We start from the raw sequence: 17,777 nt of genomic DNA, 5'->3' as shown, positions 1-17,777 counted from the left end.
CCAGCATCTTGGTTTTCAGGTTTCAAATTTTGATCTGTCCTTATGAGGGCTATAGAATTAGTTTTTCATTTTTCTCAGTTCTCATTTTCATGTAGGCATGTGTTCCAAGAAGCTGGAAGTAATAAAAGGGCCATGTCTTCAGTTTGGTTCATTAAAAACACAATGATCAGAGCTGACTGTGGTTCAAGCACAGTTTCCACATAAATAAAAAAAACTAACCACCATCACAAAAGGAAGCATTAACCAAGTACCAAGGCAGCTAAACCTAAAGGAAAAGAAAATATTAAGTGCTTGCGTACTATGGACAAAGATACTCATTTTGTCCCCTACACAATCCTGTATTAAATATATGTTTTATGTGGTTGCATGACTTCAGCTCCATTTCTGGTGCATGCACCAACTGACAAATGAATAAAAATGCTTCCGATTCATTGCCTGAAATATTCAGAAAAGCCTTACTTTATTTTGCTTCAGGAAGTATGCTGGGGCATTATGTTCAACCAACCACAGATGACTAATATAACCAACAAAATAAACTATAATCAGAAAAGAAAATCAAAGTACTATTATATTTGAACAAGCCTGACAAAGCTCTTTGCTTGCAGAATTCAAAGGAGAACTAGGGTAAAAATCCATTTTTAAAATAGCCACCTAAACTGTAAATTGTGTCCATCATGTTGTCCTAACTAAGGCATGATGTTAACAATCATTTGGTTTTGTTCACCAAGTATATGCTATATAAAATGGAACACAACCACTCACTTACTGTTAAAAAAATAAAACTCAGAAACCCAGCCATAACTCCTTTCCAGAATAAATACAAGAGCTTCTATAAAGTGAGTCAGGATTTAAAAAAATTTATTCCATAAAACTTAAACTAAAAACTCTTTACAATGAGCTGGTTTAGTGATATTTAAGATCACTTATTTCACAACAATATTTGAGTAGTTAGCAATACTACAGTCCAAGAAAGACTGTTTGCACAGCTAAACATGACTAGTTATGAAAAAAGCAACACCTATGGAAACATATCACCTAAGGAAAAAATCCTTGCAATTAAAGACTCGGAGCTCACAAAGATGTTCCTTTAGAACATTTTGGTGTAATATGAGTAACTTCAGCAATTCTTGTGGTAAGACTAAAAACCACTCTTTTGGAGTATGAATCAAAGGGCTGTACCTTTAGCTAATGAAACAGATTAAATCTATTTCTTTAGAGCAAGCCTGGATTTTATCCCATCAGAATCTGAAATGGTATTTTATAGAGGAACAGTATAATAATACACAAAGGATAAGCACTAAGCATTCTACACCTAGTGCCATTCAGGAGGTTTAACAGGAAATACCAACAACTCTAATCTGCATTAGATAAAACACCTAGACTAGTACCAAGATGACCAACACAAGAGATCCAAGTTTAAATTGATTCATCCATGTAAAACACTTAAATAGTGCATGCCAATGAGCTAGTATTGCTCAAACCCATGCACTTTCATAGCGGCCACAGAAGGATGTGGCACAGTTCCAAAACCCACCCATGATTGTCCATAGAGAAATTTAATCTCTGCTAATCCTTACTGAAATATCCATCCTTGACTCCATTATCTTGGTTTTTTTCTGACAGAGAGGCTGAACTGGTCCTATTATTCCTATTATTAAACATTATTTAATTCAAAGCAACATTCCATGAAACTTAGTTTCATTCAAATCTGCAATTTGCCAAAATTACTAACTGTGGAAATCAGTAATTCAAGAAAAGAAAATAAAATATACTTATAGTTATACAACTACAATTAAACAAATAAAGTTAGTTCTTCTATAAAGTTATGCTAAGGGTTTTTATGTCTCTATCTAGAATTATATTAATCCAAACCAGACAGCTTTAAGAGAAATAAACAAGACTCCCACAACATTGTTTTAAAAAGTTGAAAATATATAGAAGTTATATTCTTCTATGACTCCTAACTAAAATTACTTTTTTTTTTCTAATCTATGCAGTTTTTTGCTTTTAACTTTTAAACCTAGACCCTACTTTCCCTTTTTGAGGAAAAAAAAATCAATTTCTTTTCTTGTGCTAAGAAACTAAAGCCCTGCTACCCTTAGGAAAGAAGGAACAGTATCTAATTATTCTTCAAGAATTATTATTTAAACTAAAAGAAGAAATATAAATTTGGATTAAGGTTTTTCTTTTAAGTTATAAAGAGCTTGATTTTATGTGCGTAAAAACACAAATGGTGATCAGAATGGAGTTTTGACATTAGCATCTCTTGAACAAAGTACCATCAGTCTGACTGGTCACTTCCAAATAAAGTTGCTTATATGAAATAAGCAAAGGATTTCTTACCCAACACGAAATACAAAGGAAAGAAATTATTTCCTTCCATTATTTCCCATGTAAAGGATTTAGTATTAAAAATTTAAAAATTCTTAATTTTTTAAAAATTAAATTAAAAAAAACCAAAAAACCCTAAAGAGACGTCCAAGAAATGTGTTGTTATTATTATGCTTTCTTAGATAGGTTACTACAGAGGAAACAGGTAATTGGACAGAAGAAGTGAAACATGCTGGGACTATCAGCCAGAAAGTGGAAAACAAAGCTTTTATATGCCAAATTGCATCCATTTTACTCTATAAATCCTCTTCCACTTTAAACTCACTCACTACCCTCATGTATTTCTAAATAAATATTTGAGGTGAGGTTCCATTGAGGTCACAAAGAGACAAAAGAGACTGGCAATCTCTTATTTAGACACAAAATCACCTAAGCAACTTCCTGTCTCCTAACTTACAATATTGTCAATTCTCAGGTTTCAAAAGTTGTGCAAATTAGAAGAGTTTCACACACAGCTTCACAGAAACACACACAGACAGCTTCATGTTTAGGAGGATTTCTCAAAAGAAAATTAAGTAAGACCACAATTAAATATTAAGCCAATATGAGTCCCTCATGATGTCCCTTTTATGTCCTGTGTCCCAGTTCCAGAAGAAAACTAAAGTACTTCATACATGCCTTGAATCAGAGTTACATCTGAGTTTTCAGGGTTATAATCCAAATGCCAGGCTAATCTGACAAAAACAAAAAAAACCAACCAACTAAAAAAAAAAACCACACACACAAACAAAAACAAAACAACAAAAAACAAGCCGAAAAAAAGAAAAGAAAAAGATCATTCCAAATTGTTAGCACATCTGAAGCGTAGTTTAATATTTTATATAAAAGATGGCATAACTGTAATGGCTGTAGCTATCACTTGGGCACTTCTTCCACCCAGCATACCCTGAAGACCAGAGGAACAGAGCAGGACATCTACTTTGCACTGAAGCATAAAAAGTTGTCCCCAGAAGAATTAACATCACGTGCAGAAATAGCTCTACTTTCCTTAACTTGCTACTATCTAAATAAGCTTGCCCTGACTTGACCCAGTTAAACTTCTGACATCTAATGAGAACTTAAGGTAGCACAGCTGAGATCATAAAACAAGCATACGCAATTGTTGGAAGATAATCACACAGAAACTAAATCATTTCACAAGTCAGTTTTGGGCACATTTCTACATTTTTGGATGCAAAACTCATTCAGAAAATAATTCTGACTGAAGTACTGGTAGACCCAAGAAAAACATTCAACAGCACAGGCTTCCAAAAAATTTTACTTCTATTCACTTACATGCAGATGTATGTATTATTAGCAGCTAATGTTAGGAGACTGATTTCTTATTCTAAATCAACTGTTCTAAAATTATCACTATTCATTCTTTCACTTCCAAATAATACTTATTGCTCATTTACGATGGCATATTAGAAGCAATGAAAAAAAAAAAAAAACAAGACCAGATTGTCCAGGCAATGACATGTTAACAACAAAAGGTTAACTGAGCTGCTAACGCACTGCAGATGCACATCTGATCTTAGAACTAATATAGATGTTTTGCGCTATTGGTTTATAAAAATTTGACCAGCTACTGTCTGGATCTGCAATATAAGACAGATGCTCATGCTTGGTGTATTTCATGCTATTTCTACAACTTCTCTGCAAGGGGAAACCAACCAGCCCTCCTGCTATATCCCTGAAGTCACCTGAGAGATCTGAGTAAACCAAGGAAAGACACACATACCACAGAAAAATGTCTGCAAACACCTCATTCTGCCACAAGTTCCAATCACTTTGTCACACTCCCTTCTACTGAGGTACTTCTCCTCATCACATAGCAAAGAGGTATGTTCACCATTTGAATACTACTTCTACATGACCATTGGTTTTCACAGACTCCTCCTGAATATTCTCACCTTCCATCAATCCCACAGCTCAAACACCTAATGCTTTCTCTTGGGTTTTTTTTCCCTATTTCCCAGCTCCCCCTATATTTATCTTATTTATCATGAAGATCATGGATGCTGCTTTTTTTTCCCTGCCACATCCAACATTAACAACCAAAATAATCTCCACTCTTGCAAGAAAACATTTTGAAAAGAAAGACAAAGAACAGTCCTTTTAACATAATATTACAAGGGTTGCAACATGGAGAACATTTGGTTCTTTTAAAAATCCTGGTTCATTTGCTAGCAAAGAAACAATTGGCAGATACATTAGATATATAAGCCAGGGATACATGTTCCTAAAAAAATGTTGGTTTCACTAACGTTACCATTTGTAGCTGGAAGACACTCAGTGCTCTGCCTTTTCTTTTTAAAGCAGTTAACATAAAATTAGGAGGCCAAAATGCCACTAATTTACTAATTTAATTAATGGAATTACCCAGATTTTCTGATTCACCATCTCACTTCTCTATCTTGAAAAGTAACCTTGATAATTTTATATGTTCATGACAATAGGTAGAGATCCCAGGTGATGCAGAGCAATCTCTTTTTTTTTCTTTAAATGAAGCCACTCTGGAGATAGCATATTTCTAATTTCTAATTATCACTCAGAAATATATTGCAAAGGAAGTACTTGTACTGAAACCAAGCCCTTTAGGAAGAAAGCAGGCCGTTATAAGCAGGATTGGAATCACAAATCAAACCTGTCTAAGGATAGAGTACCTGCATCATTGTGGGATAGCTCTTAGAAGAAAGGAGTCATTACCACATGGTCAGAGGCATGGTGGCCCAAAATCTCACATACCATGTGACAGTGTTTAATATTAAAGGAAACAGAGATTGTTACAGTTCAAAGGTAGTCTTGGCCTAAGTCAAACCTGATTTTCTAAATCTTTCAGCTGTACATTAACAATACTGTTCGTATGTTTAGAAGACTTATCTTTCTTATGAATTAGGATGAGGTCTCAGATACAAAAACAAAAATCTAACCAAAAGATGTTTCAACCAGAAAGATAAAGAAGAATAGCAACAGAAACAAAGAGGGCTTATTCCTTTATCTTTACACAGATCTTTGTTGGTTTATGGCACTTAATGACAGTAATAAAATTTTAAAGGGATACCATCTCCAGTACAAAGAAAGAAAGAAAGAAAGAAAGAAAGAAAACAAAACAACCCTCACCCCCACAACCTAGATCTAATAGTTCTGTTTGTAATTAACTTCCTGTTCAGCAAGTTTGTTAATAGTGTTAAAAGTGTTTTCTTGCGCATATATGCTAGTTATTTCAGCTGGCCACAATCACTTACTCCATTTTACTTTTCTTGGGCTTCTCTATTGTGTGCTGAGTTCTGCTTCATTAGATTTTCCAGGTGATATTTTAATAAAGAGATTTAAATAGAGAGATTACAAACACAGCAGCTAAACTTTAGCTGGAGGCAAAAGTGTTTCTGCCTAACCATGCCGTAGTAACCTCAAGTAAACAACTTGTTTTGTTCTGTTGGAAACCAGACTTCCTACAGGGCTGGCTGCCCTCCTTTTTCATACCTTCCACTGTCATGCAAATCCAGGAGGAACAAGCCAGATGAGTTTCAACACAGACACTGAAAGACTTCATTCATCCAGGAGCACTACCGCATCTCATTGATTCTCCAACCTTATGCGGAGGTAGAAAGCACTAATTTCTTGTCCAACGATTTATCTTCCCGAGATGTTTGTTTTGGTTTTTTTTTGTTCTGAGGGAAAAAAGACTTAAAACCCTTTCATAACAGAGCAAAGCTGCTTTCAGTTCTAACATTAACTCATGTCCTACCTTGCTCACCAATTTATACTGATCACAAATTTTATATTGCCCATTTAAGCGTGTTTAAAACACAAATAAGGCATATTTTAAAGTCAACAAAGCAAATCTTGTTGAAGCTGTGAATTCTCAGTATGGGATACTCATAGAGTTCCCTCATTCACATATTTACTTCCGTCCCTCTCAGTAAAGTTTCCTTTCTCTAACAAACTCATAATAAAACAGTAGGCAGACTGCTTCTATTTGTTCTCTCTTCGTTTAAGGATCCCAGGAAGCTGGGTGAATAGGAGAGAGTTTGTACTTGATTTCATCCTGGCAGCCTGTAGGGATAATCCTATTGAATTTTATAATCCTCCTTCTGCAATGTCAAACTCTAGCATGTATGTATCATATGGACCAAAAAGACTGCTAACATTCTCTTTTCTTTACCCTTTTATGAAAAATTGTTGGTGATCTCTGTTTTCTAATGCTTACCACCAGCATAAAAGAAGCTGTAATTGTCTCAAATTTCTTTTGGAAAGCATCTGGTGTGGAAGTTACTCAATACGGATGTGTAACTGCAAGGGTCACTGAGGTGGGGAAGAAGGGGCACTACATTTGGTTGACAAAAGGCTGGGTATTTAACCCGTTTCAGCTTGCATGTGGGTACTGTATGATTCAGGATGTGTAATGGGGTAGTTGCATTCCAGCCTGATCGAAGCAAGAAGTCTATTTAAGTCTCAGAGCATTACAGGGAGAGCTCACATCCTGTAATAGCACAGGTTCCCAGGGCAATGTACGAAGCCCAAATGTATGAGTTGTTCTGACCACCTGCTCCCAGAGGCGGACAAAGGCAGAGATACTCACAAAAGCAAGAATTTAGCTTGCATGTCCACCACACAGCAAACAGACTCATTACTCCACTCATTACCCCACATGCAAACAGCCTATTCGTCCTCAACCCATCAGATCCCATGCCAGGAAAGGAACTTTCCAGCAGATTAAATATTGCACTGCCACTGAAAGCTGTGCAACCAAAAGGAAGAAGTTCAGTATAGCTTTCCAAAACTTTTTGAAAATTCAAGTATACTTGCCATGTCAGGCACTACTCTCGTTACAGGAATCACAAGGAAGTGTAACAATATAATCACGGGGATTTTTCCCATATAAAAATGTTGAAACACCAGGGTTAAAATCCCTGTCTAGGAAGAAAGATGTCAAAACACAGATTCAGCTTTTTCTTAGGCTGAATCCTATCCCTAAAAGTAATTGTGTGCAGAATTGTAGGAAAACATAAACTTCTTAATAGATTTTACTACTATTATTCGTTCCAATTTCATTCTGCTTGTTCTGAGACAAGCTTCAAAGTCAGACAGTCTTCAATGGAGAGGTACAAAATAATAATTCCAGTTTTCTAGAAGCTCTAGTGTCCTGAATGAAAGGGACATGTGAAATTACAATATCCTAAGAAGTCTAAATATTTTTAATGCATCATTTGCCATTCAATTACTAGTAGTTAATAACACTAATCTTCAAAATTAATCTTCACAAACTTTGTATCAGAAGTAAAAAAAGACACGCATTTCCTGTAAAGCTGCTTCGGGTTTTTTTCAAATCTTACTGAAGTGCTATACAACCCTTCCATTGGCCAGTAAAAGGCACATACATTTTTCACATCCTTATGTTTTATTGTAAAAGTAGGACATTACAATTAGAAATATTCATTGAAATGCTGCCCTCCAATGATACTTGGCACATTTCTTCATGGCACAGAACAATTGTCATCCATTCTTTTGATGATGCTGGCAGCATTGCTTTGGATAGGGCTATTTAAGTGAAGTACTTGTCTATAAACTATTGATCATTTTAAAACCTGCTTTTGTCACTGGCAGTGAGGCCTAATAAAAGGCACCACACACTTCTGTAGAGAGCTCTTCCCTGCACTGGAGATATGCTAAGACTTGTTCCAACTCAAGTCACTGTGAAAATGCACATTACTTTTAATTGCAGATAGTATTTTACACAGATTCATCAGAACTATTAAATATGCTGTTGCTTGATTCACTTTCTGATGATCCAGTGAAAATCAGATGAACTTCAAAACTTCTCTCCAGTAAATTAACCCAAATGTCAATGTTGTCTTCTTAGCTAGAGCTCCAGAGATGCTCTTAGACAACTTGCAAGAAGCTGAGATGAACAGCATAGCAGAAGAAACTGCATTGTTCTGTCCATTCTCTGTGGCTACATTTGCCCCTGTTTGCACTTCCTGAAAGTCTAAACATGCTCCATTACTTTAGAAATAAAAAGCCATTCAGATCCTTTCTCAGCCTAAACAGAAATAGCTGTTCTCTATTTATTGCAGACTGCTTCAGTGAAAAGAAGAAGAAATGTTGGGGAAATCCCTGCCTGTCAGTACACAGCTATAGAGTACTACTGAAGGAATTAACTACTGAGAAAAAACTGTAGTCATACCTCTCTTTTTGAAATGAAATGAATAGGGAATAAAGCACATATATGCCACATTTACAGCACTCTGTGGTAAAAGCAGTGAGACTACTTCAACTTTCATTCTAGCAGTAGATAAAGATCCAGCAGTCTGATTTCTTAATTCTAAGTCCACAGTAAATTTCTCCTACAGCATGCTATACAAAATTACCATATATATATATATATATATATATATATATGTATGTATCACCAGCCATAAATAAAACTGTCCAATAACCTTAGACACAATTTTCTTCTTTTTTCAAATATTATGTCAGAACACAAGCAAACAGAAGAAACAACCATTTAAATAATTAATGGTCCAGCTCTTCAATTCATCACTTTTAGAAGAACAGTCTCAGTGGCATCAGCAGGACTGTTTACACCCTGGTATTTGGCTAGCCATGAACAAGAAGTAGGCAGCATGCAGATGGAAGAATCCTTGGAAACCTTTCCTTATTCATCTTCCCACAGCACCAGTGCAGGATCCCAAAATGTACTCAGAGTAAATCTCACTGAACTTCAAAGAGATGTAAGCATCTACAAGTGTTTTACCAAGGAGTTGGAGAGGATTGTCACCACTGATCATGTGAGCTCTGAGACTGCTCAGGTCACCATGATGAAGTTTCTAGATAGTCCATGCATATCTCCAATCTTTAGATTCATTACAAAATTACTGGTTCTTGATAAGCAGCTTAAAAAAAAGAAAACAACCACTATTGAAGCTCTCAAGAGCTGTGAAATAATATAGGAAAGCTTTAATGTTGAGATGAGCTTTTATGTGAGATGCTTTACACAAATGCAACCAGTGAAATACTCAAAAAGCACCTAAATTTCAGCTTCAGAGGGTAAGGTCTTTAACATCTGCAGCAATATTCTTCTTACTGTGTACATAAGTGGATTACTACACAAACCTTTTTTTCCCCGTATTTCCTGAATATCACTGGCACATGAGGTCGCTGTGCCTTCTGGACTGGTACCAGTATCCTATGTGGATGGTACAACAATTTGACCTAAGGCCTCTCTTTAATTTATGGAAGATGCAGTATCTTTTGACAAAACTAGTCCTACAGCAACAGCCACACATCTGCACTGCCAGGTATGACCTTTCCCTGCATATGATGGCCAAACCACTACACTCCTTCACCCTTTCTCCTGCACAGCATAACCACTGTTGTCTGTCAGACTACAGCTAATCTTTTTGGTCAGTAAAAAGACTCACTGAAAGGCTATTTCTGAAGAGCAGAATGGTGTAATCTAAGCTGCATATCAGCCCACATTTGACCTTCCAAAGTGTATGCAGCTTACTAAACCTAACCCAAGGTCTGCAAGGCTTTGAAATGAGAGCACATCTAAGACATTTGTATTTTCTCTGAAATGTCTTTATATTTAAAATGAAAAAATAAATTCTAATTCCAGTAACTAAAATCAAATATTTTTGGGGACAAGTTTCAATGTTATTTTACATGTTAAAAAAAGAAAATGTAGTTTGAAACACAGCTTGGCTCTATTTGCAGGTTCAGGCCCAGATGGAACATAGTAGAATATCCAATGCATGTTAGGATGTTTTTTCAATACTCTTGGAAACTCAGCAACTTACATATGTAATAGAGCCCAAGCAATGACTGAATAAAGAATGACAAATAGCTTAGGATTTGTTATGACAACTTTGACATAATAGCACTGTGCAATTTTTTTTAACTATGCCTGACACAGCAACACTCTCAGGAAGAACAGCTGCTTAACTATTTCACCACAAACAGGACAGTGCAGTTGAGGATCATGACAACACCAGTCAACATCAGCAACAGTTGACAATTTTATTTGAGATACACAGAATACTTTATGTTTCAGCTGCAGTTTTCTAGATGGAGAACATGATCTGGGCACATGCACACTTACATGGCCAAAGGCTTTGGAGTAAGCTGGTACTCCTAGTAAAGTCTAACAGAATCAAAAATTACTAATAGGGCTCTCTAAAAACAGGGATCCATCCAAAAAGTGAATCAATTTATATAATAAATCAGAGGTGTTACAGACATGCAATGATGTACATGGCTTTGAGTAGACACAATAAAAAGGTGATAATTATTTCTGCCAATTTCTTTACAAATATTTTCTCATCTAATTTTACCCAAACACAATGTAGAAGGAAGTAAAACTCTCAAAATAAGAAAGAGCACAGAAGTCAAATGCTTTTCATGAACACAAAACTCTTTTACCCAATTGTTTTCAAACCACCATCAATTGACTTTCAATATTTTTCTCCACAATTAATTCTGCTATCTTCCTTTGGAAAATCTGATGAAGTATCAATTAGATGCCAACCACTTAGAGTTGTGTGAAACTTGGTGGTTTCACTTTGCAGGAGTGCAGGCAAATATTTTATTTGGTGTCAATCCACCACTTTCAGTTTGTGTTGATTTTTGAATAAGTTCAAATAGGCAAATGAATAAGCAGTCAAAATTTCCACATTTTACCTGGTTTCTCTTCATGGCCATACAAATAAAAAGGCATATCTTCATGAATCAGCAATGGAGCAAGTCAGATGTTCAAATTCAGAAAGAAATACAAGGAAAAATCTATCATGAGGTTATGGTGATCTACACCCAAACCCCAGAATTATGGAGGATATTAACCCTCTCCAGCACCACTACTCTTCCTATTCTAAAATCTGTTAAGTGCTGCAAGACTGTGCATTTATTACACTACATAAGGCCCCAAATGATAGTAGCCCCAAAATAATAGTAGCAATAACTGGGGTTTTTTAAGGTCCTGCCAGCATTCTATACCATCACAGGTAAACTTTTTTTTTCTTTCTACAGTTTCCACCCACCTGCAAGTACCTTAGGATGACTGCTCTTTGGATCATCACTGCTGTTGTCAGTGCATCAAATTCTGCTCTCTATCTAGCAAAAATCATGATTGATGCAACAGAAATAATAGCAGGGGGGAGCTTGTTTTAAATAAGCGAAGTATGCCACAGAAATAATAACAATTGAAAAGGTCTGACTGTATTAAGATTTCTGCTGAAAACATACTCATTGCATTCTTCTGTGGAGGAGTTAAAAGGATAGAAGTCCCAAATTCAAGTAACTACAGGTACCACATGTGAGAAGCTGTGAGGTAGAGAAAAAAGGCCAAAGAGGTGAAAGCAAAGGAATAACGAAAAGGAGAAAGGAGACATTGGTAAAATATTGCTAGAAATAGAAAAGACAGAACAGTTTGAAAACTGAGCTGCAGAAGGAAGATAATTCAAATGAGGGAAATAACTTTAGAATACAGGATGAGAATGAAGAACAAATGGATTACAGATGGACTACAGGAGAGATGATGAGACAGAGAAAATAAAGGAGACAGAGCATGAAGGTATCTAATTACAGAACTCATTGAAGGCAAGATAAAATTACAAATGATAAGAAAAGTTTAAGGAAGGATGGTGTAAGAAATGGAAATCCACAACCAGAAAGATACATATCTGGAAACAGGATAAATAATATCACCATTTTACAGGCTAAAGGCAGAATCAGGATTTCAGAAATGTTATGAGAAGTGTATGAATAGGAAAATTGTTAAAAAATGAAGTTAGGTACAGAGGTAGGACCCAAGATGCTACTAAGAAAGAAAGAAGACCTTAGGAAGGGAATGGGAATGAAAAGCAATAGATGAAGCAGGGACTTGGATGGAGGCCTAGGTGCTAGGCCAGGTGCATGCAAGGTCATCTTACCAGTCCACCACAGGTACTGAAGGAGGCAAAGGAGCCCGGGTAGCGGAGGACAGCACCACTGTAGTAACAAGCTCTCTCAGGTTGCGACTGTGTGGCACTGGGTGGACTTTTGCCCTCACCCCCAAGCCGCTCTTCCACAGCAAAGGCAGGAGCCAGGAAGCGGCTGTCCCTCTTGAGCAGCAGGTATAGTTCCCGAGCAAAAGCCGGGATCCTCAGCAGCACTTCATCTCCATCTTCTGTTGAAGGTGGTGGTGGGGGGGATGGTGGTGTTGGCAGCTGAGATGCAGCACCAGACCCCTGGGGCAGGGGGGACCAGTGGTAAAACTCCTGAGACTCATACTCATCCTCAGTGTCCTCTTCCTCTGCTGCCTCCCCTACAGCCTGCGCCTGCCCATCCACCGAGGAGGAGACTGAACGCACCTCTCGGGAGCTGCCAGCTGCTGGGCTAGGTGTGACTGGGCCACTGAAAGTGCTGCTTTGGTTCCCACTACTGGGGTCAACGTTGCAACCCCCACCACCACCACTGCCACCCGTTGGCTCCTGCTGGCCCGGGCTCCACAGTGCAGGGAAGACAATCTCCCACTCCTCAGTCTCTTCAGAAGCATGGAGACCTGTGAGAAATGCAGCAGATGCTTTAAATGAGTGGAGCACTGAACAGAATCCAGTGCCTGCTAAAAACCTTCCCCTTTGCCCACCACAAGATGGTCCTTCTGATTCCTAGACCAACAAGCATGCCAGACAAAATACAGTGGGGTTCATTTGCTCCTTTCATCTTGTCATTATGCACAGCAGGGGGGCCAGCTGCTGGATGGGTCTGTTCTGTTGATGTGTCTGGAACACACCAAGGTTCTGCAGAACATAGAGAAAGCTGGGCCCCAAGCTGGGCAGAAGTTGTGTTTGTACCAGTAGCTGGGGATGTCCTTCCTTTTGATCACCACCTCCATACAAGGAAAGGTGCATAAATGTTTCATCATTTAGACAAAGCAACAACTGTTTCATATAGCTAAAAAAAAGAAAAAAACTAAATTGCTGGGGAAAACCTGAACAAATTTGAAAATTTCAACCTTCTTCTCAGCATGCTGTGCAAGACCCATTATGCCTCCCAAAGTTTGGCCAAATATACACACACACGCACCATGGCTGCACATACAAGTAGTAGTTGCATGCACAGGCTGTATGATGATCATTCTTATAACGAAACTGAATTAGAATCACTTTGGGTGCCTCCCAAAGTTTGGCCAAATATACACACACACGCACCATGGCTGCACATACAAGTAGTAGTTGCATGCACATGCTGTATGATGATCATTCTTATAACGAAACTGAATTAGAATCACTTACTACTGATACTTGCATATCCCAAACACTCTACATCACAATACAACCGAAGTCCAGCATGTCAGCATTATGTTTACAAAGATCTGAGTACACACAACCTCCACTAGCCTGGGACAGGAAACAGTTTTATTTACACATTCATCGCACACTCTAGAAACAGCACAGCCAGGAGAGATGACAGGGCTGCTTGTGGAAATCAGGTCTCATACAGAGCAGCGCTGCGAAGTGCACTCTCACAGCCAAGGCGCACATTATCTGATCACCCATCGCTTACGGGGGGCGGGCGCGGTTAACAATGGCCAGGTACCGCCACCGGCAGCCGCGGGGCGCGGAGGCCGCCCCGGGCTCGGCCCGTCCCGCGAAAGGCGCGCACTTACCTGCGCCGAGCCCGCTTGACAGCACGCACAGCTGGTAGAACACGCAGCAGACGCGGCTCAGGCGCATCCTTCCTCCCAGCGCCATCGGCTCCGCTCCCGCGGGACGCCGGCTGGCAAGACACGCAGGGCCGTGCCGAGTCGTGCCGCGCCGAGCGGGGAGTGCCGTGGGGCGCAGCCACCTGGGCGCCCGCGGAGAAACTCGGGAGAGCGCGAGTAGCGCGTCCCGGCGGGGCGGGCAGGCGGCACCGGCGGCGCGGGATGCGCAGCGCACGGCGGCCGGGCGTGTGTGTGTGTGTGCGTGCGTGTCTCTGTCTGTCTGTGTGTCTGTGTGTGCCTGTCCGTATGTGTGCGCGTCTGCGTGTGCGTGGGTGCGGGCAGGCAGGAGCGCGGCCCGTGCGCGCACACAGCGCCCGGCGGCGGGCGGGCAGCTGCGCCCCGGCGGCAGCGACCGCGCTGCCCCCGCCCGCCGCTCGCCCCCACGGGGCGGGACGCGCCGGGCCCCGTCCCGTCCGGCCCCGCCCCGCCCCGCCCGGGCGGGCACCCGCCGCGGCCCCCCTTCCCTCGCCCCGCTACAGCCCCGCCGCCGGGCCGCGGGCAGGCGCCCGGGCGGGTCCGCGGGCAGCCGAGCCCCGGCGCGGGGCCGGAGATGGCGCTTCGCACCCTCCCGCCCCTCCCGTCTGTGAGGGGCGCGCACCGGTGCGCCCCGGCTGCGGGAAGGGTTCTCCTCATCCCCGTCGCCGGCAAGGCGCTCAGGGGAGCCTTTGCCTAAATTCAGGGAGCAGCAGACACTGACTGCTTTTGCCTAGTTTTGTGTAATTTGATTCTAAATTCCTTTTGCCCCCACCACGCAGCTCTCCATGGAAACCCATCACTTTCCACCCCGGCCCTTGTCAGCAGAGGAACGAGTAAATGAGGAGCTGAGCAAAAAGCTTTAGCTGCACATCTAGCATCAGCATGAACTGCAAAAGCAACAGGTAAACACGTCCCTCTAAAAGTCGGATTTTGTCGTAACTTCTGCTGCTTTACCTACTGTTGTTGGTGTCAAAGGTGATTGCCTTAGGGAAGGCAGAGCAATCCAGTGCAGTGAGGAAAGCCATCTGTGCCGTTAAGGGGAAGCTAAGAAGTTGCAAGAATTCTTTCTAGAAGTTAGTTGTGTAAAATGAAAAGCAAAACATACAAACAAACAAAAATCACGTGTTACAGCTCCAAACAAAAAACACGTTTAGACTCCACAGAAGCCAAATGCAGCTGGCTTTTGGTCTCTGCTCTGCTCGATAGCTGCTTGAAACGTATGCTGCATGGATAGGTATTCCCAGCTGGCACCAAATAGTATTTTTTATTAGTTGTTTCATTTTATAGGGTAAAAAGGTTATCATACGCTGGTCTTTTTGCCTTTTTCTTTTTTTTTTTTTTTTTTTTTTTTTTTTGCATTTGAGCCAACTAACACTGAGCAAAATCAGAGGTACTCAGTGAAAACAAGATGAATTGATTAGGAAGAGGGGAGCTTTTCAGGGCCGCAAACTGGTATTTGCCTGATAATTAGGTGACCTTAAAATGCATTTCAATGGAAGCTTTGTTTTCCAAATAAATAAAACATATGTACTAATCTACAGTGGAATTAGTTAATAGGCCGAATCCTGCAGCCTTTCCATAGCCACAACTATCCTTACAACTGATCAGAAAGTCCTGCAAAATGCAGTTTATAAGCTCCTTTGAAAATATTAGAAACAAATTCTTGTTTTATTTTTGTTATAAAAAATCAGAATGTACAGGCAAGATACAAAAATGCAGAGAGAGGACCTTTGCTCTGCATACAGTTACATCACAAAATACATTAATAGATAACAAGGGGGAATAAGGTAAAAAAGATATGGTATGTGAATGTGCTTATTTTAAAACTGTGAATTGCTGTGACTGTTTCCAATCTGCTGAAGTTGTTGGTCCCTTTGGACAAGATTCTGCTTCTCTTGTTCACATGTATAATCTTACTAAAAAGACACAAAACACTGGTTTTGACAGTAAGGAGAATTTGGCCTTTTCAACACAAACTGCAAATGATAAAGACGTTTTAAAAAATTCCAGTTGAGAAAGACTTTCATGTGTTTGACTTCATCACCAGCCAAAGAAAAAAGTACATTTCCAATAATTCTCCACATATGAATACAGGGCAAGCTAAAATCAACATGGAGCTGCAGCAAATTTCTTTAGTTCATTTTATGTTTTGTTTTTATTGTTTCAATAGTTAAAGTAAAAATATAGGGGGAAGTTCTCTATTTTTACGTTTGGGGAAAGTGCACTATAAAATAGAGCCCCTACTGGTGTTCATTAGTTTTAACAGAGAGTCTGGTCATAGGTTAATGCTGGTAGACGATATTGTAGCCCACCACATGCTAACTGTAGTCACTGTGAGACTAGTGCAGAGAAGCCTGTCTCAAAGAGAATTAGAATTAAGGGAACAAAACAATTATTTCATACCGCAGTTAGTTTGCAGAGAGAATAATATCGTATCTGTGTGTACTCTACAAAACACTATTTTCTTAGTCATAAAGCCATTCCAACTCTGCAAAATAGTTTTTATTCTACCAAAGATGTGGTATAGGAGGTGTTATTAACTATGCATTTGTAAAATTGGAAGAAATAGTATCTTCAAATGCAAAGAAAAATTGTCTGCTCCAGTAAATTCTTAAAACTGCATCACTCATCTGAAAGGTCAAAGCCTTTTGGCATTTCACGAGATTTGTGCAGAATCACAAATGTAAAGCATGTGTTAATTTGTAAAATGCAATAATTATTCAGACCATCTCAAAAAAATCCACAGAAAATTAAGTAAAGAATATGTCCTTGTCAGTCCTTCCTGACTGGGATTAATCAACCCAATTTTGTTGAAATCAGTATAAATTTGGCAATTTCCTTTTGTTTAGTTCTCCCTGATGTTAAATTTATGAAACTGTGCCATCACTCCCTTAAGGAATGTCAGGTAAAGGATTTTACCAGTCCCCACCACAGGCTGACTTTCCATTTCTTCCGTGTGCCAAGGTCATTCATGATCACTGATAACACAATATAGATATCTCAAGCCATCTTTTGAAGATATCAGTATGATTCTTCAACTTTCACACCCTTCACCCCATGGTTTTATCTAAATCTGTGCTGCAGTTGCTGTCTTACCTTACAAAAGCAAGGGCCGAATCTCTGTTTCCCCTAGACTCTCATTTCATTTACTATCTGTTAGGAGTGATTTATTTCTGAGGATTAAGGTAAGTATTGACAGATCATTCTATAGAATTCAAAATATCAGCTTCTAGCAATATAAACACTGCCATCAGTCAGAGACTTCCACTGGTTTGTTTTTCCTCCTTACTTAATCATTTAACTGTAAAAGCTCATACAAATTTATGCATAAAAAAGGGTTTTAAGATTACCTGAGCTTTTCATTATATACCAGGTTTCCTCCAGTAATTGTTACCAAAAAGCCACAAGCCTTTAATCCTCTTCACAAGGATATAGTTATAAATTATTTTTGCATATGCTTTATATGTAACTATTTAACTATGATACCATTGATTTTTAAAAAATCCTTAAGCATATTTGTTTCAGATTTTTACAACTTAAGAAAATATTCTGGAGGGATGGAAGATATCAATTCTGATTTGAATGGTGCTTACTACATTAAGGCCACATATCATATGTCCACTGAGATTAGAAACAGAAACTCACATCTTCCTGTTTCTGGGGTGCTTTGCAAATGTTATCT

The 17,777-nt window shown here is 39.3% G+C and overlaps 1 protein-coding gene across 1 annotated transcript in view; it reads right to left on the bottom strand.

Annotated features, from left to right (window-relative positions):
- ADAMTS19 (ADAM metallopeptidase with thrombospondin type 1 motif 19) overlaps positions 1-14,523 on the bottom strand; it is a 132,866-nt gene extending 118,343 nt beyond the window's left edge. The window contains exons 1-2 of the mRNA XM_071424720.1: positions 14,024-14,523; positions 12,306-12,916 (exon numbers count right to left, since the gene is read on the bottom strand). Coding sequence (XP_071280821.1) covers positions 12,306-12,916; positions 14,024-14,108 — 696 coding nt within the window. The 5' untranslated portion in view covers positions 14,109-14,523. The remainder of the gene's footprint in view (positions 1-12,305; positions 12,917-14,023) is intronic.
- Positions 14,524-17,777: the final 3,254 nt, after the last annotated feature.

This window comes from Agelaius tricolor, unplaced genomic scaffold (assembly GCF_023055355.1).
Source record: "Agelaius tricolor isolate 1412-34295 unplaced genomic scaffold, bAgeTri1.0.p SCAF_4, whole genome shotgun sequence".
NCBI classification, from domain to species: domain Eukaryota; kingdom Metazoa; phylum Chordata; class Aves; order Passeriformes; family Icteridae; genus Agelaius; species Agelaius tricolor.
The sequence above is the reverse complement of the archived record's forward strand: the minus strand, read 5'-3'. Positions and strand labels throughout refer to the sequence as shown.